Genomic DNA, 22,501 nt, shown 5'->3' with positions numbered 1-22,501 from the left:
GACGTGCCGGTACCCAAGAGCCAAAGCCATTGATAGTAGGGCCTCCTTGGTTCAGACTTGGCTCTGAGCTGTTCAGGCAGAGGGAGCTGCTTCCATCAGGGAGTGCTTTTGCCATTAGGGGGTGTACTTGGTCTGCAATGGTGTTTGGGTAGGTTGTGCATGTCAAGTGGTATTCACATGAAAACAAAGATGTAACAAGATGATGACCTGTTTTAATGTTGTGGCTGATCCTATGTGAGAAAGATAAATAACTGGTTCTCTGCATGTGAGAAGTATTGATACTTAGCCCATCACAACAAAGCAAAGTGTAGTTCCTCCTGATAATATTGTGAAACTGTTCCACTATTGCTTTAGCAGGAATGTCATATACAAACAGAAACACACAATTTATACTGCTGCCTCTGTGGAAAAGCAACGTCTCAAGCAGCTTCACATTCCCTAACGCACACTCTTCTGTAATGAATAACTACCTAATAAAGCCTGTGAAACGAGACACTATAAATCAACCCTGTATATGTGTATGACTTTAAGGACCTCTTGAGCTTTTCCCACATGTGTTTTTTTATTTATTTGCATGAAACATTTAAAGCATGCATCTACTTTAAAGGCTGGATGAGTGGGTGCAGCAGGCAATCAACCAATTCAAGAAGTATGGATTATGTTTTGAAATATAGATCAACAAATCCTTAGACACAAAAACATTAATCATAAGAAAAGTAGGAGCAGCGCCCCGCAGAAAACCCTGATGCTTTTATACCACTGTATGTGATTTCTCCGCTCTGTAAGTCATTTATTTTGTCTTAGTTGCTGCTCTCTGCTTCCTCAACGATGGCTGGGGGAATGGAGGAAAAAGAAGTGAAGACTGCTGTTTCAGGTGTATGGGGATATAGGTGTTTGTGTATCTGTGTGTGTGTGTGTCATGCAGCTGAGACAAGAAAACTAGGCGCGGGGATATTTGGATGATAAAGTTATTGTGCTTGTCAGCACTAACTGCCTCCCTAATACGCCAATTGTGCACATCCTGTCAGAGCTTCCGCTTAAATGATACGACTTTTCCGAGGTGAAACCCAAGTGCCTCGTTCTCAAAAGTTTTTGCAACACGGACTGTGTAATTATATCTGATTTACTGCTCTCTTTTCGCTCTCTGCAGCTTTTTGCACGCTCACACACAGCAAAGGAAAAATGTGAAACTATTGTCCGTGCATTGGCATGAACTGAGCAAAACATTAAACTATTTGTAATATGTTTAAACCATCCTAACTCCGATTGTTAGTCTGCGGTTTCCTGAATGAGGTGATTCATCCAGCAACCCATATCCTGCCAGGGAGCAGTTACACGCTGAGATTGCATCTGAAAATGCAAGCACGTCATGGAAAAAGGCCAGCGGAGTTTGGGAAACATGGTTTACATTTTTACTGATTCCAATACATAGTCAAACACAACCTGTAAATGTATAGAGAGAAATTAGTGAATGATTCATCTCTTTTACCAGGACAGGCCGGCTACAAAAAGACCAGGAAGACTTGTGTCCTCACAGTTTATCCACACACACACCTGACTTGGTGAGTCTCTCTGATTTGTGTCGCCAGATTAAATTCTAGTTACAAGTGCCGTTGTTTTTCTTCTAACTTAATCTGAATTATATCTTAATTGTATTTTGGAAATGTATTATCATTGTGATCGACAGCAGTTCTCTTTTTTTACCTCTCATGAAGTATTGGCCCGAAGACCCTCCCTGTCCATCTCTCGATCTGTAATGGAGTCTGCTATTGGTGTGCTGGTGGCCCAGTTCAAGGCGCATGCTGGCAGCGATGGTTCCTCTGACACACTGAGCAGAGATGAGTTCCACAGACTGGTCAAATCAGAGCTCCCCAACTTTGTCAAGGTGAGGACTGTAGGTCTAACAAACAGCATTACTGCTGTGGTGTACCACTGTTGTGTAGTTGTATATGTTTGCTTGTTGGTGTAATACATTTCAGTGTGTGGAGGGTTGTCACTTTAGTAGCTATTGCATACATGGGTGGCAATGGGCAATGGGATTCTGGGCACAGACATGCAAGGTCACGACAGCTTTCCTACACAGGAGCAAGACACAGACTGTGGTGTTTTTTTCTAATTTTTTGCATTTTTACTTCTCTTTGTAGTCATACTTCTTGTTTTTTTAGTTTTGGTTCTCTTTGTGGTCATTTTTTCATCTCCTTATGGTTGTTTTGTATCTCTTTGTAGTCAGATTGTGTCTTATTGGGGTCATTCAGTGTCTTGTTTTGGCTGTTTATGTCTCTTTGTGGACATTGTGTGTCTCTTAATGTTTTTTTTTGTCAGCTTTGGAGTTATTGCAGTTACTATTGCATCTCCTTTTGTTTCTCCTCCCAGTCAGTGCGTGTTCATTTGAGTGACATTTTTAGGGCTGCAACTAATGATTATTTTTTAATTGTCAATTCATTTGTTGATTATTTTCTCGATTAGTTGATGAGTTGTTTAGTATATAAAACATCAGAAAAAAAATCAATATGCCCAAATTGATGTTCTAAAATGGCAACTCAAAGATGTCCAGTTTACTGTCATACAGGAGTAAAGAATCCGGAAAATATTCACATTTAATAAGCTAGAATCTGAGATTTTGACCTCTTTTTTCTTAAACAAAATTACTCAAACTGATGAAGGTTGATAAAATTAGTTGCTGATTAATATAATAAATGATCAATTAATCATTGCTGCACTAGACATTTTGCAGGTAAAGGCCAGGGGAGCCCCTGAAACTTCATTAATTTTTGTTTGTCTGTTATTTGGTCTCTTTCTTTCTTTCTTTTTTAATATTAAAGAGTAATATGAGATATGTTTTATATTTTGCTTTTTCTCAACTAATTCCATGAAAAGACCGAAACAATGAACTGATCATAGTGTTTAGCACGCATCCAAAGCCTGATACAGCTCATTCCTCTGTCCTATAGAGCTCCATGATTGTCCAAAAACACATCAGCCAGCCACACTTTGCAGATTGTGACATGGTCCTTCATTACCATAAACATCTGACACTGTCCTGCTGCAACAGATGTGCACTAGTACACTAAATGTGCATTAATACGTGCCTGAAAAAATTCCCCAACAAATGCACTATTTACCCCTTTTAAGGTCAAATTTGATAGAAGCTACAGTGTTGAGTTAGTTTGGGGGAAAAGCCTGTTTGGCCTGTTTTAAGGTTAAAAGTATGTTTTTAAGCCTGAAGATCTTTGTCTTTACAACTCATTGGTTAGTGGCTCAGAGTCACAGAAAGCCTGGGACATTGGTGAGGTATTTAGAAACAAGACAACGCCTTGTTTGTCTTTTCATAATAGGCAACAATTCTCTAGTTGATCCAAGGAACAAAATTCCACATAAATTCCTAGAATTATGATTTCACAGTTAAAACCAGATCCTGGTGAGTTATTCACAAAGCATTTTAGCCCTTGAGAGAGCTCTTAAGTTGAAAAGCTGTCCGGAGTAGGGTGGTGGACTTTTCGGAAGGTTTTAGAGTTTCTTAAGCAGAAGTGAAAATGACAGACAGACAAAGAGGTGGGGAAATATTCTCCAAATGCTGAGTGACAATAGACTAAGTACCAAAATTACCAGCGTGGTAAATAAACATTAGCAAATTAATATAACAACTATTAACATGGTGATAAGTGACTGCACAGGTACTGCAGGCCTGTGTTTTCAAACATTTTGTCGGCTACTTGTAAAGAGTGGCTTACAATTTATTCAACAGAGATGTTTATTAGATTTAATAGTTTTCATTATTACACCATCTCTAAAAAGGAGACTGAATATGATTAGACCTATTGATTTCACTGACACTCATGTATTTACTATTACAAAGAGTGTTTGGGTTTTTTTTGGTCAACCAATCATATGCACTAGTCAATGTTGAGATTTTAGGCTATTTTGCCTCTACATGTCCTCTTTCAGACTATTGGAAAGACAGTGTTTAGAATACAAATTTGGGTGTTTATTTTAGTTCAGATTTCTGTTCTGGAAATTTATGCAAAAAGTGAACGTTATTAGATAATGCCTCATTTGCATATACAATTTCAGAAAACTTGTAATACAAAAAATAATTGTCTTCATATAAATAATTCACCAGAAGAAGTTTCGTGGTCATATCTATTTGGTGTTTTATTTATTTTTATTTTTTATATTTATCTATTTTTTGCACTAGTTTCTTTCTTTTCTTTGTGTCTTAATATGTATGGAATTTTACAAGACATATCTTTAAAGGTTGTTTTTCTCAAGTTGAGTTTTTTCTCATACCCAAAAATCTCAACTTCTGTAGCATGTGTATACTCCAGACTCTCCAACTGTATTCCTGTCTTTATTGTAGAGGTTTTTAAAGAGGGGTTTGTATAATGAGTGCTTTTACATTTGTTGTTGGGATATTTTAGCAACAGCAAAACAATTTTCCATAATTAAATGGGCACTTTGTAGTCGCTCAATTTATATAACATTTTCGTGAAAGTGTATTTTTTATGGCTGTTGACAGTATTTTCTGATTTATGGAGTGATAAAAAGAGATATCCAAAAGTCCCTCCTCAAAAACCTTTGAGTCTAATATGTCTACAAACATAAAGCAAAAATTTGAACCTGGCTTTATCCAGTGTTCAGATTATTGTTCTGAAAATAAAAGCAAAATAGTGCATATTTAATTAGATGATGCATCATTTGCATATTTAAACTTACAATTTCAGATCACTCCTAAGCTCAGACTCCTTATCAGGATTTTTTTAGTAATTTCTTTGTTTAATTAAACCCACATTTAAGCAGGTAAGTCTTGTTTTATAAGGGGGCTCTGGCCAACACAGCAGCACATAGAAGATATACATTAACAAAATATTAAAATACCTGCATACAATGACAAGTACCAACTTATTTATTTATCCTTTTACCAGTACTTATATGAGCTTTAAAATCAGGCAAAGAGACCAGTTCTCTCTGTGTCTGAAATCTTTTTGAAGGCTGTTACAAGTGAGGAGAGCAGAGCACATAAAACCTTTCTCTACCACCTCAGTCTGTGCACTTACTCCGTATGGCTTTATAAATGTACAAATACCAGTGACTGAGCCTATGAAAGGTCAAAGAAGGCCAACCAGCCCTGGAGTAAAGCACACAGAGATGAGTGAGGGCTTTACAGTTTGTAACAAGGCTAAGTTAGGAGCTCTCTGAGAGCCAGAGAATGTTTGTGAATACAGCCTCAGGCAAAAAACAAAGCTTCCTCATAAGGCCAGATTCATATTGAAATCATCTGGATGCCACATTGGCTCTTTTTTCTGTGCCCATATAATTAACTGTTAGTCATACTTGTGTGCAAACGGCCACTTCTGGTCTTTTACGTGGGCGGTTTTTAATGAACGTGGTCTCACTGTACTTCCAAGTCAAATGTGTGCTTGAATATCTCAGAGTATTTGACTCTCTCCTGTGATCTAGAGCAGTTAACTCTCATGTTGGGACAGGATATAACTTCACATTTTATGTTTCACCGTGTTCCACAAAAACAATGAGTGTGTCATAAAGGAAGAGTCGCCACCCTTCAGAGACTTGCCTCATGGTTTTTGTTTTGTCATGTTTAACCAGAGCACAATGGCAGAGAGTAGTAGTTCCTGAAGTCTGACAAAAAATCTTGGGCTGCCTTTTCCAAGTGTGGAAAATTCCATGTGTTTCTTCTTTCATGAACAGTAGGAATAACCACACCGGCCACTAGATGGAGACAGAGCCACAGTTCCTTGTGCCAAACCACCTCTGCTGACGTTGCATTAATTTTTCAACTGGCGTACGTGCCAGTGGTGTCAGCTTGCCTCTGTCTCACTGCCCCACACACGCAACCAGTAACATCCCAGTTGCTCCACACTGACTCTCACTGTTGTTTTCTTTAAGTATTTAACGCAGTGTCGTTCTGTTTTCCTGCAGAATGCTGCCGACCCCACTGTCATTGACCAGCTCATGAGCTCATTGGACAATAACAATGATGGAGAGCTCAACTTCCTGGAGTTCTGGCAGCTGATTGGGCATCTCGCAAGCAAGCATGGGGGGTTCAGCCAATAGGGAGCCCTCAGATACTCTGTTATAGTTTCACGTCTGTCACTGGCTTGTCTGTGTGCCATGTAGTTTGAGAAAATGGGAAAACAGCCAAATGGAAAACACCCTAAAGTCTGTTTCAGCTGCACAACGCTGTGTTTGCCAGTCTTTATGTATTTCTTCTCACCCTGTCCTCTCACCTGCAACAAACTGGCACAGACTCTGTCAGAGAATACTATTGAACAGCAATATTAGAACCAGTCCTTGCTGTTTCCCAGAACACACACACACACACTCACTCACAGCTGCTTGTGCTTACAGGTCTTCAAGGGAGTTGCAGAATGGGAATGCATTGTGTGAAAACAGAGAGTGTGTGTGTAAGCATTATGTATTCTTGGCTTGTGTAATACTTGGAAAACGCATCTTGTGATGTTTGTCATCTTCCTCCCGGGCACAAACAGAAGCTGCAGTGTTGGCAAAGCAGGATTTTAATGTGAAAAGCTACAAATAAATGTAAATAAAATATAAAAATGTGTGTGTTTCTTGCTGCTCAGGCCTTCATCTGACAGCTTGTCCAAAAGTTTCCTTTCTACTGAACACTATCTTTCCATTCCAAGTTTCAGGGTGTGGCTTGAGTACATCTGTCTGTTGGGAAAGCTTTGAACACACGCGCACTTTGAGACATGAGCGCGCGCTTGTTCTTACATGTTGAGAGAAAGTGTGCCAGCAAAAAAAAAAAAAAATGTAAATGAGTGTGCAAGTATAAAACTAGACATATTAAAAAAAAACCTTAAAAATATTTATTCCACCACATTAGAAAGTCTGTTTTCTTAAACAACGGAAATGTTTGTTAGAAAATGTTGGTTTAAAAAAAAAAAAAGCTGCTGTGCTGCTCAAGCTGCGCCTCTTTCCACATTCCTTCTCTCTCAGGCACACGCCCTATGACAAAGAAAAAAACAGTTGGCTGGAGTCAGAAGTTAAATCACGGAAAAGATATGTGTTGCTGCTTAATCTAGCGCAGGACTGAAGAGGAGGATCTGTGAGAGAGAAGAAGGAGCGCAGCAGCTGAAACAGTTTCTCGCCTTTTGTTTTCCTGTCATATCGGTGAGTCTGCTTCATCCTGATTACTTGTTATGTCTCCTCTTTGGTTATTTTGTTGTTTTCTTGGCAAAACTATCACTTTATCTCCACTGTGCCATGAATTTTGCATAATTAGCGAGCGTCTCTATTGTCATTATCAGGCTTGGTGGCCACAGAGATCAGGTTCTCCTTTTTGGTAATCTAACCCCAATCCCTTTACACTTACAAAGAAACCGGAGTCTCGCCTCACGCTTACTTATTTATTTGCTGTGTGTCAGTCCTGCCTCTGGCCGCTCTACAAATTGTCAGGATTAGTTAGGGCTAAATGTAAATGTGGGACGCGGGCAAGCCCCTGACATCTCCGTTACGCACAGCGCTGACTACTTTTGGCATATGCGCCGAGGCCGTTTTCGCCCCGTTAAACAGTCATACTGCGATCGTTGTACCGACGGTCAGATTTGGCTCTTATCAGTCTGAATTATTAACGTTATGATAAGACTCCGGTAGCGAGAGTCGAATGGCTCCGAGCTGACGCGCAGGAGAAATAGCGACCTGGGCGATGACAGGTAACATGCCCACGGAGGAAGTGAGTCAGTCACACCTAGCGCAAACAACACGAGCAGGGTGGAGTCGATCACCGGGGTTTATTAATGCTCATGAGCTCATGAAACATCACATGGCAGCGCGGGATAATGACCTGTGTGGTCCGTGGTCAGTCTGATCTGAGCTAAGGGCCCCACTGGATATGAGAGATACACTAAGACTTTGTGGCGGCCTGCTGCAGGCGGCAGGGTGATAAGGTGACTGGTTGGGTTGGGTGGCCCTACCTGACTTACCTGGGAACTGGTTTGTACTTGTCAAGCCTTGAAGCAGTTGGTCTGAAATGGTGGGGCGGGTTCCGCTGGGGGGGAGAGCCACTGCAGGTGGGGCGTGGATGACCAGGGGACAAATATGGAGTCACATAATGATGATGCCATCATGCTCACTTTTATGTCACTAACATTCAACATGGATCCTTTTTTATTAGTTGGTTCCCCAGTTAATGGCAATGATTGACTACAAAATTCGGGGTGGGTGGGCATGAACTTTTTCACCTTCTGAAGGAGGCATTACAGAAAAAGGTTGAGAACCACTGCTCTAAAGACAGCTGCAACCCAGATCTGCACATCCATCATGCTTTATTTGATTAATATGGGAGGTACTGTGTACACACACACACACACACTATGATACTTATGTGTTAACTGAGAGCTTAATTTTCATCTCCAGTATCGTCAGGGCCCAATTGAAACATATATTACACAGTACAATGTGACTAAAGACATTTTTATGTATTCTTTGTTGAACCAAGTAACTCCTTTTGTGGTTAGTAACCTCTTCTGCAAAGGAGACTATCTGAGACTGAAGCATAAAAAGTTGCAGGAAAAACACGACAAAAGTAGGGAAACAGAAAAAAGAAATTACAATTCTAAAAAGATACAGAGACAACAAAGGCATAGGCGTAGATTTTTGGGGGAGACAGGGGACACATTCCCTTCAATATTGAGAAATGTGCATATCGAGATGGTGGCAGTGTGCAATGGTTGCAATTCGCCTTAAAACAGAAGGAGGAAGCAACTGTGCTCGATCGAGGCAGGAAGTACCACAACATGTCCACCATAATTTGATGTAGAAAAGGAACAAACTGGTGCATAAAAATGCCCGGACCAGAATGCAAGAAGTGTTTGAGGCTCAAAATGCCTTAGGGGAGAATCGCCAGACCCTTTGCTTAACATGTGACTCCCCAAATGTTCTTTTTATTTTTATTTATGTAAAATTTATTTAACCAGGATAAGCCTAAGAGATTAAAAAATCCCCTTTCCGAGAGTGTCCTTGTAGAAAAACAACATGTGGGCCAAAAAATAAAAAAATCTAGGCCCTTGAACAAAGGCTTCATTTTATAGTCTTGAATTCGGCTCAAGATTTCCCTAATTTGATATTTCATAAATTTTTTACCCTATTCATTCATTCATTCATTCATTCATTCATTCAAACAACCTTTATTTTATTCTCAAGGAATCACTGAGGGCTTGCATTCATTTTTAATTATGTCGAGAGTACAGTTTAGACAGGAATAATACACACACAGCCCAGTTGTATTCAAGGGGGGGTAGTTTGTAATCATGATTTTGAATTGACCTATAGCTACAGCTGTGTTAGGTTTTAATGTGTGATGTAAAATGTTCCAAGTGTGTGCAGCACAAAAACAAAAAGCAGTTTCCCCAAATCTAGTGTTTGCACACAGGGTGGGACTTCAAATATTAGCCAGTCACTTAAAAGAGTCAAACAGTGACCACAGGACTAATTTAATAAGGAAGCGATACATGATGGCAAGGTGCTGTTAAATTAATACAAACCAATGTCTGTCACATCTTACTGTTAAAGATACTCCTACATGGGGTGCCCAGTAGCTCACCTAATCTACAAAGGCTATATCCCCGCTGCAGCATGTGTGCCATCCCCTTTCTGTAAAGGTGTCCTATCCAATAAAGGCAAAATGCCCCCAAAAAATAATGTTAAAAAAGGCTCTACATGAAACTTCAAACATTTAATTAAACAAATTCAAAACCTGCTTGTGCAGAAGTTTACAATATGTGGATCATACTCCCTAAGGGGTGGCATGATACGTCTGAGAGACTGTAAGAAACAGGATGGGGAAGTAGATTTATGTTTTTATAGATCCTCTAATCCGCACTATTTTCATTTCCAAATAAGTGGACAGTTGTGCAACCTTAGGCCTCTAAATATATGTAATAAAGGGAACAATATCACTCTTTCATTAACCATCTTATAATCCGTAGACATATGCAACTGGAGACGACTGGTCACAAGAAGACAAATGTTTAAGGCCCAAAAGTTTGTGAATCACTGAACTAGCATGCGTAGTGCAAAGTTCCCGTAAAATGCCACAAAAAGGACCCAGTAACACAAATAAAACAACGCACTGGGCCTCACACGAGCATTCATTACGCTTGAGTCATGATAATCTCCAGGCTCTGAATCAGAATGGAGTACATGTGCAGAGGAGGCTGTAGGAGCGCTTCGTTTGTAGTCAGCACACACAAACACACACACACACCCAGTCAGGCCACCACTTGCTCTTATCACACAGACCTCACTACATGTTCCTCTCTGCCCATTTGTAATTCTGTGGCCCTGACGTCTCCAGTTCTGACCGAAGCCATCTTGGTTTCATGTTCATCTCATTACACCCGGGAGAGACGCTAATGGATGGTGGCCTGTCAGGCATTTTGATGTATGGGCTGTACAGATACAAACACATACATTGAAACTGGTCTGCCTGCTCGCTGTGCTGCTGCTGCTGCTGCTGCTGCTGCTGCTGCTGCCGCTGCTCGTCTTGTAGATGGTGTTAGGAAGGTGTTGGGACAATTATAGTAACCCATTAAATAATGATGAACAGCATGCTGATGACAGATGCTCACTTGTGTGTCCACTTCTGTGTGCATGTGTGTGCATGTGCTGGCATGGCAGGGAGACATGAAACAGAATCCAGGGTTTGGGTTCCTGCTCTCACTCACCCAGTAATTAGGTTAATGCAACAGAAGTCCTAATTGGTGTTGTCCTTCTTTAGATGTGCGTGTGTGTGTGTGTGTGTGTGTGTGTGTGTGTGTTGCTATCTGTTTGTCTGTCTATTCATACATCTTAGCCTTTGCATAGTGTGAGCATTGAGGTGTGACATTTGTATCAGATGGGAGATTCACCACCATCTACAGTTACTCCAACAACATCCCCACAGGCACCCGTCATCATCACCCATCCCGCGGCCACCGCTGCCTCCTGGTAGTTTCCGATACACAGTGGAAACCCCACAGCAAGGCCTGCACCACACTGCTGCGATACTTATCAACTCTGCTCATGTAACTGCTGCATTTATTCAGGCCTTTAATTTTCTGTGAGCTGTGGAAATGTTGTTTGTTGAGACAACAGGAAGCTAAAAGGGAGCAGAAACCCAAAGACAGACCTGTGCTGGCTGGAGTATGTCTGGATAGCTGCACAGTTACCGGCCTTAACACTCTCTATAGTCATCATGGTGTTCAGTTATGTGAGTTCCATATGACAATGGAAACAGCATCAAGTCATTTTTACAGTCTGTTTTTCAGTTATTTAACACAAAATCAGCAGCTGTCTTAATGCCAAAGTACATACCAGTTATATAAAGTATATACTAGGTAATGATATTATCACGGTATCCATACAAAATTAGAAAAAAAAGCTAGCATTCAGATGTCGTTGGGGGAAGGTGACAGAGTGAGAACAGGTAGAAACCGAAATCATTTAAGAGAAGCTGGATTATTTACACGATATTATCCTGTGTGTACTATTAACATGGCATCAATATTTCATTTTTAAATATCAAAGTTAGCGTCATTATCAGTATATCGCGTCATCGTCATAATGTAGGAGTTTCTATACAAGAAATCAACATTTTTGTAAAAACAGGAAGTGATGCAACACATGCGATGATGGATGGCAGTCAAACTGTAGTTGTGTGTCCGACTTCCATACTACATACTAGTTGATTACAATATACAAACAAGTATAAAAATTTACAGCACTGCATTGTGGAGGAATAGCACAGACCCACATTAACAACACTTTATTAGTTGTTAGATTACATTTAATTCTGTCACTTCTCCACCTCACAAGGAGAATGCAGAACATTTTAAAGGAGCATATCTATGATTTAGAGTCTGAACTGGGATTGTCTGCACATGGCTCTCACCATGGAGGTGGTGGAGGCACTGATAGCAGCTAGCGGTGCTTTGGGGCGGCGGCTGGAGCAGCTACCACAGTAAAGAACCGGAAAGCTCAGATTGCAACACACACACAGAGGGAGCGTGACTTCATTCTCCGCTCATTACTCCATTAGATCTTTACATAGTTTGCTCACATATTAATGCTCTGAGTGTCGCATACAGAACTTTTAATTTGTGTTTTTGTCCTTTATGTTCTTCCTGCAACTTTTTATATACATATATAGCTGTGAGTAGCTCCTCTGTTTCATTTATGCATTGCATTGTGGAATGACAGACCTTTTTCACGGAAGACATTTTGACTTGTTATAGTGGGAAAAGCACAAGTGGTTGCTAATAACATTACTAACAGTGTCTCAGGAAGTCATGACAGTCTGGCAGTGAGTCAGCAAGCATTACACTGAAAATGAAGCAGCAAAATGGAACTCAGCCATGATTATTTTTATTATGTACACTCATGCTTTTACTACTGTCACATGTCACATGTCTTCTGTGAAAACGCCTACAGCAGTGTTCATCAACACTCAAAAACGAGTGAATAAGATTAGCATGTGGTATGGATTTGGGATGCAGCTATTGTTTTGTTACATATTTAACATCCAGTTAAAGCATAATGTGTTTCCATCTTGATTTCTTCCTTCCTGCGAGGTAAAATAAGCAGTGAGTGGAATGAAACCTTAAAACCGCTTGTCTCAAATGTTCAGCCGAGGATTTAGCCTCACCCTGAGATCCTGTCAACAACAGCGGCATTAGATGTTTCAGGCCAGCTTAATCTATCGGTGCCGTGTGATGTTTTTCAGTTCATACTTGAGCACAGTATGCAGTGTATTCCCGCAGTGTGAGGGGAGGTTCGCTGCAGCAGACGGGCAGCAGGCAGTAATCTGAACCTGCGGCCTCCCGCTGGCTTCTGGGGATCAGATGTCCACTGTCAGAGATCACAGCTCCCATTGTGTTTACCTCAGAGACTCCCCTCCTCTTCAACCTTCCATCACTCCCTCCCTCCGTCTCTCGCTCTGTTTACCTCGGAGAGCTTCCAGGCCCTGCCCCCCAACCCGCTCCCTCTTCCTTCTCTTCCTCTATGCTGACATCACTTGTGTGTCTCACCTTTCTCACATGTTCAAGGGACATATCTGAACACATCCAGTTCGAATACAATTTCAAGGCGTGCTCCGTCTCACATCAAAGAATAGCACAAGTTATTTTTGGCTTACATGGCGACTCAGACCCGTTTGCTTTGCAGATCACTATCATAATATTTGCAGAATGATGTGGTTTTAACTGAACTCACCACATTTTATTTTAATAACTTTACATCACACATGCAAAAATGAAGTGATGCATTGTGGAATAACTTGAATTTCATACATTACAATACATAATATGATGGCACAGAGTTGATATTGAACCCCTAATCTTGATCAGTCAGCTGTTCACAAGGTTACGGCGTACTCTCTTCTGCACCGATGCGCTCAATAACTGGAATAAGCCTTTCAAGACCCAATGTAAATATAGCCTCATATTGATAAAAATTCATTGGAACTGTACCCAATGGCATGACGCCTGAATTTCTAAGATATGGCCATATCTCTCCTTGCCACTTCCAACACTCAATTTTCCATTTTTTGTTCTTCTCTGTCTCCCTCTGCAGATATGGAGTCAGCCATTAAGACAGTGGTGACCACATTTCTTAGTTCAGCCAGGGGGAAGGAGAACCTAGACGGGGGTGGCTTCCAGAAACTGGTAAAGAACCAGCTTGGCGGCCTCATGCAGGTAAGGAACTGCGTAACTTTTAGCTATTTGCTGTTTATGAATAATCCATCAGTATATTAGAATGTGACCATATTCTGTCTCTCCTTTTGTGTTCAGGATGCAAACTGCTCTTCTGCCGTTAAGGAGATGCAGCAGGGGCTGGATGCCAACAAAGATGGAAAGGTCAGCTTCCAGGAATACCTCACTCTGATTGGCTACCTGGCCAATGCCCTCAGTCAGAGCAAGACTGGAGCTACTCAAGATGCATCATAGATTAACAACCCCCAACCCCACCCCTTTTTTTTTTTTTGCTTTGCTTTTTTTTTTAATCTTTTCTCATTTCCAAATGCTCTAACCATCATGTATACATACAGTCCATAATTTCCATCATTTTTTAGTTAATCAGCCAGTTCTATAACGCTCTAAATGTATGTCCAGATCAACCTTCCTTTCACTTACACGGTATTGATCTCCACTGTCAAGGACACATTGAAGGACTCTAAGCTGGGAGTGTCTTTTTTTATACCAATTATACAAAAGATACTTACTGTATTTTCAAAATAAAAGCTTTATATAATAAAACCATGTTGTGTGTTGTTTACAATTGATGTTTGACCTTTCTTAGAGCTCCAATTTGTAGGATTTATTAGGCTATACTGGCAGAATTGGAATATAATAAATACCATCACTGGCCACTTTATTAGGAACACCTTGCTAGCACTTGGTTGGACCCATTTTGCTTTCAGAGCTGCCTTAATTCTTCGTGGCATAGATTCAACAAGGTGCTTGAAACATGGTCCATATTGACATGATAGCATCACGCAGTAGCTGCAGATTTGTCAGCTGCACATCCATGATGTGAATCTCCTATTCCACCACATCCCAGAGGTGCTCTATTGGACTGAGATCTGGTGAATGTGGAGGCCATTGAAGTACAGTGAACCCATTGTCATGTGCAAGCAACCATGGCCATTCTCCCCTGACCTCTGGCATCAGCAAGGCATTTTCACCCAGAGAACTGCCACTCACTTGATATTTTCTCTTTTTGGGACCATCCTCTGTAAACCCTAGCGATGGTTGGTTTGAACTTCAGCAGGTCATCTTGACCATGTCTACATGCCTAAATGCATTGAGTTGCTGCCATGTGATTAGCTGATTAGCTATTTGCGTTAACGAACAGTTGAACAGGTGTACCTAATAAAGTGGCAGGTAAGTGTATCTTTTCTTCAGTCTATAATCACTTGAAAATAAAAAGCAGTGTATTTTCATTACCTTAGAATCCTTGTCCATAGAGTCTGCCATGTTTCTACAATCTCTCTGTAGTTAGCATCCCCCTGTGACGTATAGTGTCGCAAAAACATTGACTTTTAATGTGAAGCTGCTTTTTTTCAGCGTTTTACTGGTTTAAATCACTGGGTCCATTTATTAAGGAGAGGAAGAGACCTCTGCGGATAATTCAGCTTCCAATAAAACCCTTTGAGCGTCTGGATCTTAAGTTATCAGGAAAAAGGGAGAGCACACATTAGCAGGTCCTGGGCTAGAGGCAGTATTGGAGAAATACTGATTTGTAACGTGAAACAGCTTTTTTCAGTGTTTTTACTTGTTTAAATCAACTGGTCTGTTTGTTTTGGAGAAAGAGAAAAACTACTTTGAAACCCAACAAAATACTGCATGTCTACAGATGTTTCCCTGATATGGTTTGACATTGTCCCACAGGCATCGCCGCAATGATACCTGCTCCTTCCACAGCTACCAGCAACACTTGCTAAATATAGCCGTGACATCTCTGACTACTCAAACTCAGCAGCCTTTAGATGCATCAACTATTGCAACCAGATCCTGGCATACAGTATACGCTTCCTATTGTGCATCGTCCTCCACTCTGCAACACTATACATACACACATATGGTGCATGCAAGTGTGCACACACCCTGTGCTACCCCCACTCACTGACACAATATACCGCAGCGACAACACACAAACAGGGCCTCAGATTAAACATGCATTTTCATGACATCTTGCAGTGCTTGTTCATGTTGCTTGCTTTGACAAGTGTGATCTTTTCTATCATTCATACGTGTGTCTGTCATTTATTTTTTGCTCCCTGTTTACTATTCATGCACTTTGGCTTTCAGTGCAATCCACTGCTTTCTCGTGATGTGTTTTGGAGCTTAAATCATGAATGTGTTTGTGAAAGTGTGCATGCGTGTGTGTCCTCGCATTAGCATGTTTGCCTTTGTGTGTGTTTTTGCAAAGTCTTTGTATGGGGATTTCTCTGTGTGGCTGCCAGGTGTGATGGCTCCATTCATCACTGCTACACTAATCCTTCGGATACTGTATCAGGCATGACCCCCCCCCCCCCCCCCCCCCCACCTCCCCTCCTCCTCCTCCTCCTCCTCCTCCTCCGGTAAACATCCTACCTCTGCACATACCCCAACACTCATCGCTGCTTCAAACCAGACACACTGAGGAGCTATCACGTTATTCATCTTCGCACTGCTACTATGGGCTGTTTATTTAAGCACTCCCTCTAAGCCCGTCCTTTGTTTTGCCATGAAGTACAAAATGGTTGCACAACATGGTAGAAGGATAAACCAGTGTGACAGTAGCAAGAGCTGTAACATAGTCAGTTATATCTCTGACTGCATGGCAACTCATTGTTCTCAGTAAATGGCCTGGTGTTGAGCTCATCTAAGTATGACTGTTGCTAATTTCATGTCTGTCAAATTTACATCTGGTTTCTGAACGTCTAGGGCTGCACAATGCCATGTCAACTTGCATGACAAATATATTGCAAAAGACTGCGACATTGCACTCAGGGAGAATCAGTAATTGCACTAATTTGTAATCATTCTTTTTTCAAAATTTTTTTGTGTATTAATGTATTTATTGGTGTTTTTTGTGTTCAGGTGAATGGTGAATTTGTTCAGTAAAAGAATATTGGAAATAACAATTTCCTTTCATTTTTATCTGCAGCAGAAAACTGAGTACAATCTAATATCTGTTTATTTATTGCAGCCCTATTGACTTCCATTCAGACTGACATCTGAGAATAGCAAGCCCGCGACATTTGCGGTGCGCCTTGCGGTCATATTATGGTTACTTCAATTTACCTAATGCTGTAATTTCAGCCCCATTTCAATCAGGTGAAACAGGTGAATGAAGTGAAGACAGTTGCTGAATGCAGATTACAAGTGTACAGATTAACAGATAATGTGTGATGACAGAGGTGTGACAGTCTTTAAAGCTTAGACTCTACAGGGAGATTTTGTAATTGAGGGGTGTCTGCCCTGAGCAGCTGGAAGGCAAATCCCCCCCAGACAGTGGCAATGGTGGTGGCCGATGACCCTGTTGAGACTGAAGCTGATGAAATTGATGAATCTGCAAAGATAAGGTGGCGATGAGGAGGTGAAGGGTGCACAAAGCAGAATAAGAATAATATGATAGGCTAGCAATGAAGGCTGATCCACTCATATCTCAGCTGACAGCTCCAGATGATGACACCAAGAAATTATGAGTGAGCATGCCTGTGAGGAGTGAATTGTAAAAGGTATGAGGAATAAATTATACTTCTGCAGGCAAAAATTAGTCATCCTGACTGAACTCTTGCAGGAGAGCTTCATTAGTGTTGTTTGTGGGTATGTTATCTGTGACAGAGGGGGGCGGTTGGATCTCCGTGTGTTCAGAGGATAGCAGGTGTCTGATGCGTAAACAGAGAAGGAGGAGAGGAGAAGAGGGGGTGGGAAGGTGGAGAGGAGCAACAGGTGGAAGGAGGGAGAGGGGAGGAAGGGATAAGTGGGATGGGTGGAGTGAGGGGTGTATTTAAGACGTTGTCCTCCTCGTCCTCCTCATCAGTCGCTCTCGCCTCCTCTTTTTGCACCTGACCAGCAGGCCGACACTTGTCATCCACTCAGGTAAGAATGAATGTAGAGGACAGAAGATTTTTACTTGTAGATGTAGATATTTAAGGGTGCAACTAATGTTTGATGCTGTCTGTAGGTGGGTTTTGTGCATATCAGCTGCAAAGGCAGAAAGACCTTTCTCTTTATTCACTAATAACTTGTGGAAACTTAATTTATCTTGACTTGAGCTTGCCAAAAATGTCTTCCTGATGAGACTTCATGCCCCTGATTCATGAGAAGCAGAAACACGGTGGAAACGACAAGGAGAAACTGATGTAAGATGTGACTGACAGTTAGGAAAAGTCTTCACAGTTCAGAGGTGATGTAGGTTCAAGAAAGGCAAAGACTTACACCTGTCTCCGTTTTTTTCTGCCATCCGGTGGAGCTAAAGTAAAAGCCGGATCGGGTTGCCTCTGTGTGTCCTGGTTACATCTCCTCCACTGGTTTGGCTGTTTTACCAGCTTAGAGTTTCACTCTTATCAGCTGGCTCACATGTCCGGCTGCTGACTGCGTCCCGGCTCCCAGTGGTCCTCTTGCCAGGGCAAAGCAACAAACAGATTGAGGATCAGTTTAATCTGAAGCAAAATCTTATCGGGGGCAACTGGCAGAGAGGAAACACTCCTCATGAGGAAACAGTCAGAGCAAAGTTAACTCCAGGGGCTGCACAGGGTTTCTGACCTCTCCTGGCACCTCATAGAAGATCAATTTGTAGCTATCTTGCTGATAGTATTGTAGTATGTGATGTTCTATGTTTATTTCTCCATGCATCTGTCTGCCTGGCAGGGAGTCTAAAAAAGAGAGTGTATGTGCAAGAGAGCACAACCGGGAGAGACTTTAACGTGCCCTCCATGCTCCAGGGAGCACTGACACGGACTACCCTTGCTCTCACCTCCTCCCACCCTTCCTCTTATTCTATCCTTCTCCAGAATGTCTTTGCCCAACTCAGAGAATGCCTCCACCCTGGAGAACGCCATGCAGCTTATGATACAGACCTTCCATAAGTACTCTGGAAACGAGGGGGACAAATATACACTGAGCAAGGCTGAGCTCAAAGAGATGCTTACTACAGAGCTCGGCAACTACCTGGGGGTAAGGAGATCCTTAGGGATACAAGACGCACAGCTGCACGAATATAAAATAGATCCAGCCTACATATCTGTACTTTCTATCCCCCCCACATGCAGAACGCCCAGGATAAGGAGGCAGTGGATAAGGTCATGGGAGACCTGGATTCCAACAACGACGGGGAGGTAGATTTCACTGAGTTCATCATACTGGTCGGAGCTCTCACTGTGGCCTGCAACGACTTCTTCCTGGAGTACAATGACAAGCCAGAGAAGAAGAAGTGAGCATGCCCTGCTGCGCAAAGACGTCCACTCTGCACACGTTCCAGGGAGGAAAGAGTTCAGACAGGAGAGAGGGACATCCTGTCATGGACATCACTAATACACACACACACACAAGTCTGATAGTCACATGAATGGTAAATGTGTTTGTGTATTTGCCTGCAATGTCCAATCAATATACTAACTGTATTTATTGCAATGGGAAAATCTGGAGAGTTTAAGTCAGTTTCAGCACCTGTCATTGTTGAAAGATGTTTCTTTTTTTTTTTCCTTAAATGTATTTTGTAGCACATGCAAGCAAAGGAATTTCTCCCTGGAAAGAATAAATGTGACCTTTACTCAAATGCTAGTGTTGGTTGTACTTTATTACAGCAGAGAAGAAGAGTAGGAACACATGACGGTCACCAGGTGGCAGCAAATGGCCCTCGATCAAAACCAACAGAGGATTATTGCATTACTTTATATTTGCCTTGCACAGGCAGGAACAGCCTTTAATCGAGCATGTGGATGGGTGTAGATTTGAAATAGATTACTAGCAAAGATAAATCAATAAAAATATACAGTAGCCTATAAGAACTTTGATATGAGAGAGAATTACCACTGTTGTGGTGTGAAGTTCATCAGGTGTATAAGAGCAGGTAGCGACTGTACCTGTGTTCCTGTTTTTACAGCAGAATAATGAGAACTTGAAGTGACCTTGGTGGGGCCCTACACCCATGATTGTTTAAAAGCCCTGCTTCCTAGAGGAAAAAAAGCACTCTGTGTGTGTGTGTGTGTGTGTGTAGATACAAAAAGGAAGTTTCCAGCCTCAACATTAGAAAGCCAGGAAACATTTCTTTCTTTCATTCTATCCCGTGGTGTAAGATTAATGGGAAGTGTGGGTAATACAGTAATTTACAGACTGTAGGTTATGTGTGTGTGTGTGTGTGTGTGTGTGTGTGTGAAAAAACATGGCACACAGATGCACACGTTGATTAATCTGAACCTACAACCTTTATTGGACTGGTTAAGGTGTGCACAGGAGCAGATCTGAAAGTCAGGAAGGGTGAGAGATGGGGAGAAGCATGATGAGAGAGGAAGTGAGAAGAAAGGAAGGAGAGTGGAAAGGTCAAAGAGAGAGAGAGAAAAAAGAGTGGACAGCAGCACTTTGTCCGTGTGGAGCCGTGCGGGCTACAGTTTTCACAGGTCTCTGATAGGCTTTTCACACTTGTTTGGGATCTGTTGGGGATCCCTCCCCGGGGTAATCCCGTCCTCTAGAGACAGAGAGAAGGAGAGAGAGAAATAGAGAGAGCTCCCAGTCCAGAACTGAGCTGCAGACTTGGCCACACGACCGTAAAAAGCCGGGGGAAACTCACAGCGAGTGACAGTGACTGAGGATTAGACAGCTTCTTTTTTTTGTGTGTGTCAGAGTTTATAGTGGCTTTCCGATGGAGTAACAACACTAACAGTCTTTTGTCTCTGCCTATCCTGCTTTACTCCTCCTCGCTATCTGGATTGTGCTTGCTGTGGTTGGATTATCCTGTTTTATTTCACTCTGCAACATCATTATAAAGTCAAAAAACCCCTCTGCACGACGACCTGCCTTCTCTTTCCTGCTTATGATTTTGCATCTGTAAGTTATTGCCTGGTGCGACTGCTTCAGCATCGGCCCTCTTGTCATTTCTCTCTTGTTTATTGAAAATTTAATTCACCCCCCGCCCCCTCACCCCCACTCCCTGCATGCCTGAAAAAGGCCTTTTGCTTCTCACTTGGTTGTCAGAGAAGCTGGGAGGATTGTGGAAACAAGACAAATCAGCCAGTCGGTGGTGAAAAGGAAAACTGCCGTAATGAATAGGTGTTAATCGTTATTGTAATTGGACGAAATGTCAGAGATGTGTTTGTCCATGGAAGACCAGATAAAGGGGAGAGAGAGGTTGCCAGAGATTAATAGAAGGGAGGGAGGGAGGGGGGGGGACACACATACAGTATGCTCTTCTGAACATCGTATCTGACAGATGTGATAATGCATCGGGGCGTGGGGCACGCATACACATACATACACACACACGCGTACATGTATACATATGCTCTGAACGTTACATACTGAAATATGAAATTACATATTAATACACACAATAGCGCCATTCCCATAACCCCTTCCTCCATCAATATAATTTGATTTACACGTTGCTTTTTCTAATACTGATCTCTACTCCATCTCAGCTCTGTTTACTCCGTCCTGGGGAAATCATGTTCCACTGTCCATCACATAGGAGGTCCTATCCACCATCTTGGCTCAGATTCCTCACTTTCTCTGGAGCTGAACTCATCTCGCTGCAGCTGCGCACTCTGGCACAGCAGGCTGCTGCTGTCCTCTATTTAATGTGCACAACTCTCGAAGCAAAACACCGTCCATGCATCTAGTACTTTACCCCTCTCGCTGGATAATGGCTCTCTCTTTAAATCCAAGCCCCCCCTCTATGTATTTTCCTTTGCAATCTGTTGCTTGTACAGTGTTAGTGTGCGCATCACAGGCTGTGTAGTACAGTTTATATCACATTCTTGTTTAATCTATACAATCATACAACACACCGTAGCCTCTCGATCAGCAACAGACCCTTGCATGAGCTAACACATAGAGAAATCTTAATAATATATTCCTAATGCTATACTGTGGTAAGCTGCTATGCTATGATAAAATATACTGAATCAGTTCACTGATGTAGTGGATTTCTGAAAAAATAAAGTAAATGTATAAGAACCTTGATATGAACCTCCCTTCCCTTTCTGATTAGCTCCCTCTGACATCAGTCGATATTGAAAATGAGTAATGTCATAGTTGAAGACGGGCATGTCATATGTCAATTAAGCAGTCAGTGTCGAGCAGAAAGTGTTGACAGGCTGGCGTTAAGGTTCGACGAGGAGAAGGTCAGAGCATCCTCGCTCCCGGGGAGGGACCTTTCCACCAGAAAGGGGAGGTCAGTCCATTAAACATCTGGACAAAAAACTGCAGGTAAGAGTATGACGGTGTTCTCCTCTTTCTTCATTCAAGAAAAAGTTGTTCATTGCAAAAAACGTTACTATAAAGGTAATGGGCGTGATTGCTTTTCAGTTCCAGTTCTGGTTCCAGTTCAGTAGACACAATAAAACCCGGACGCGCTCCCCCGACCCCAACTCCCGGCCCTTGTCCTGCTGTGCTGATTGGTCGGGGGAGCTGTCAGGTAAGCGTGTTCTCGGCCTGCGGGCGGTCAGCCTGGCGGGCTGGTGATGGTCTTGACTGTGTAATTCTGGAAGAGCGGCTGCAGGAACATGCCCATTGTGCCAAACACGCACACAAACACAAAGATCCACAGGAAGAGGCGGTCGATCACCATGGCAACGTACTTCCAGTCCTCGCTCACCTGTGGATGGGGAGGGACAAAAAAAAGGGGTTTAGGACGGGGTGAGGAGACAGATTAAGGTGAGCAGAATCACATTCTCTCTGTAATTCCCCCCCTGCCTTTCTCTATGCAGAGGGTTAATGGAGGTGAAGGGTTAATGTGAGCGGAGACTCGCTCTGCCACACAGCTCTGATGAGGTACAACA

General features: G+C 42.1%; 4 protein-coding genes across 4 annotated transcripts in view; 3 read left to right on the top strand and 1 right to left on the bottom strand.

The window, feature by feature from the left end:
* Positions 1-1,387: 1,387 nt before the first annotated feature.
* LOC117265731 (protein S100-A11-like) lies at positions 1,388-6,576 on the top strand. The gene is made up of 3 exons (XM_033640388.2): positions 1,388-1,562; positions 1,716-1,885; positions 5,938-6,576. The coding sequence occupies exons 2-3, from the start codon at positions 1,757-1,759 to the stop codon at positions 6,070-6,072; spliced, it is 264 nt and encodes an 87-aa protein (XP_033496279.1). The 5' UTR covers positions 1,388-1,562; positions 1,716-1,756; the 3' UTR covers positions 6,073-6,576.
* Positions 6,577-6,989: 413 nt separating this feature from the next.
* LOC117265730 (protein S100-A13) lies at positions 6,990-14,273 on the top strand. Its single transcript, XM_033640387.2, has 3 exons — positions 6,990-7,149; positions 13,588-13,709; positions 13,806-14,273. Exons 2-3 carry the CDS (start codon positions 13,590-13,592, stop codon positions 13,959-13,961), a joined length of 276 nt encoding a protein of 91 aa, XP_033496278.1. The 5' UTR covers positions 6,990-7,149; positions 13,588-13,589; the 3' UTR covers positions 13,962-14,273.
* A 3,227-nt stretch (positions 14,274-17,500) lies between these two features.
* s100t (S100 calcium binding protein T) lies at positions 17,501-19,281 on the top strand. The gene is made up of 3 exons (XM_033640992.2): positions 17,501-17,603; positions 18,518-18,680; positions 18,776-19,281. Exons 2-3 carry the CDS (start codon positions 18,519-18,521, stop codon positions 18,938-18,940), a joined length of 327 nt encoding a protein of 108 aa, XP_033496883.2. The 5' UTR covers positions 17,501-17,603; position 18,518; the 3' UTR covers positions 18,941-19,281.
* A 630-nt stretch (positions 19,282-19,911) lies between these two features.
* Positions 19,912-22,501, bottom strand: part of chrnb2 (cholinergic receptor, nicotinic, beta 2) — a 29,080-nt gene continuing 26,490 nt past the window's right edge. Inside the window, exon 6 of the mRNA XM_033640991.2 lies at positions 19,912-22,317. Coding sequence (XP_033496882.1) covers positions 22,165-22,317 — 153 coding nt within the window. The 3' untranslated portion in view covers positions 19,912-22,164. The remainder of the gene's footprint in view (positions 22,318-22,501) is intronic.

This window comes from Epinephelus lanceolatus, chromosome 10, assembly GCF_041903045.1.
Source record: "Epinephelus lanceolatus isolate andai-2023 chromosome 10, ASM4190304v1, whole genome shotgun sequence".
Classification (NCBI taxonomy): domain Eukaryota; kingdom Metazoa; phylum Chordata; class Actinopteri; order Perciformes; family Serranidae; genus Epinephelus; species Epinephelus lanceolatus.
This window is presented reverse-complemented; position numbering and strand designations above follow the sequence as displayed.

Bases quoted from the DNA above. Each gene is read 5' to 3' on its own strand.
- s100t (XM_033640992.2), top strand. From the start codon at position 18,519: ATGTCTTTGCCCAACTCAGAGAATGCCTCCACCCTGGAGAACGCCATG. The intron at 18,681-18,775 runs GTAAGGAGATCC...CCCCACATGCAG, and splicing joins AGCTCGGCAACTACCTGGGG to AACGCCCAGGATAAGGAGGC.
- LOC117265730 (XM_033640387.2), top strand. From the start codon at position 13,590: ATGGAGTCAGCCATTAAGACAGTGGTGACCACATTTCTTAGTTCAGCC. The intron at 13,710-13,805 runs GTAAGGAACTGC...TTTTGTGTTCAG, and splicing joins AGCTTGGCGGCCTCATGCAG to GATGCAAACTGCTCTTCTGC.
- LOC117265731 (XM_033640388.2), top strand. From the start codon at position 1,757: ATGGAGTCTGCTATTGGTGTGCTGGTGGCCCAGTTCAAGGCGCATGCT. The intron at 1,886-5,937 runs GTGAGGACTGTA...GTTTTCCTGCAG, and splicing joins AGCTCCCCAACTTTGTCAAG to AATGCTGCCGACCCCACTGT.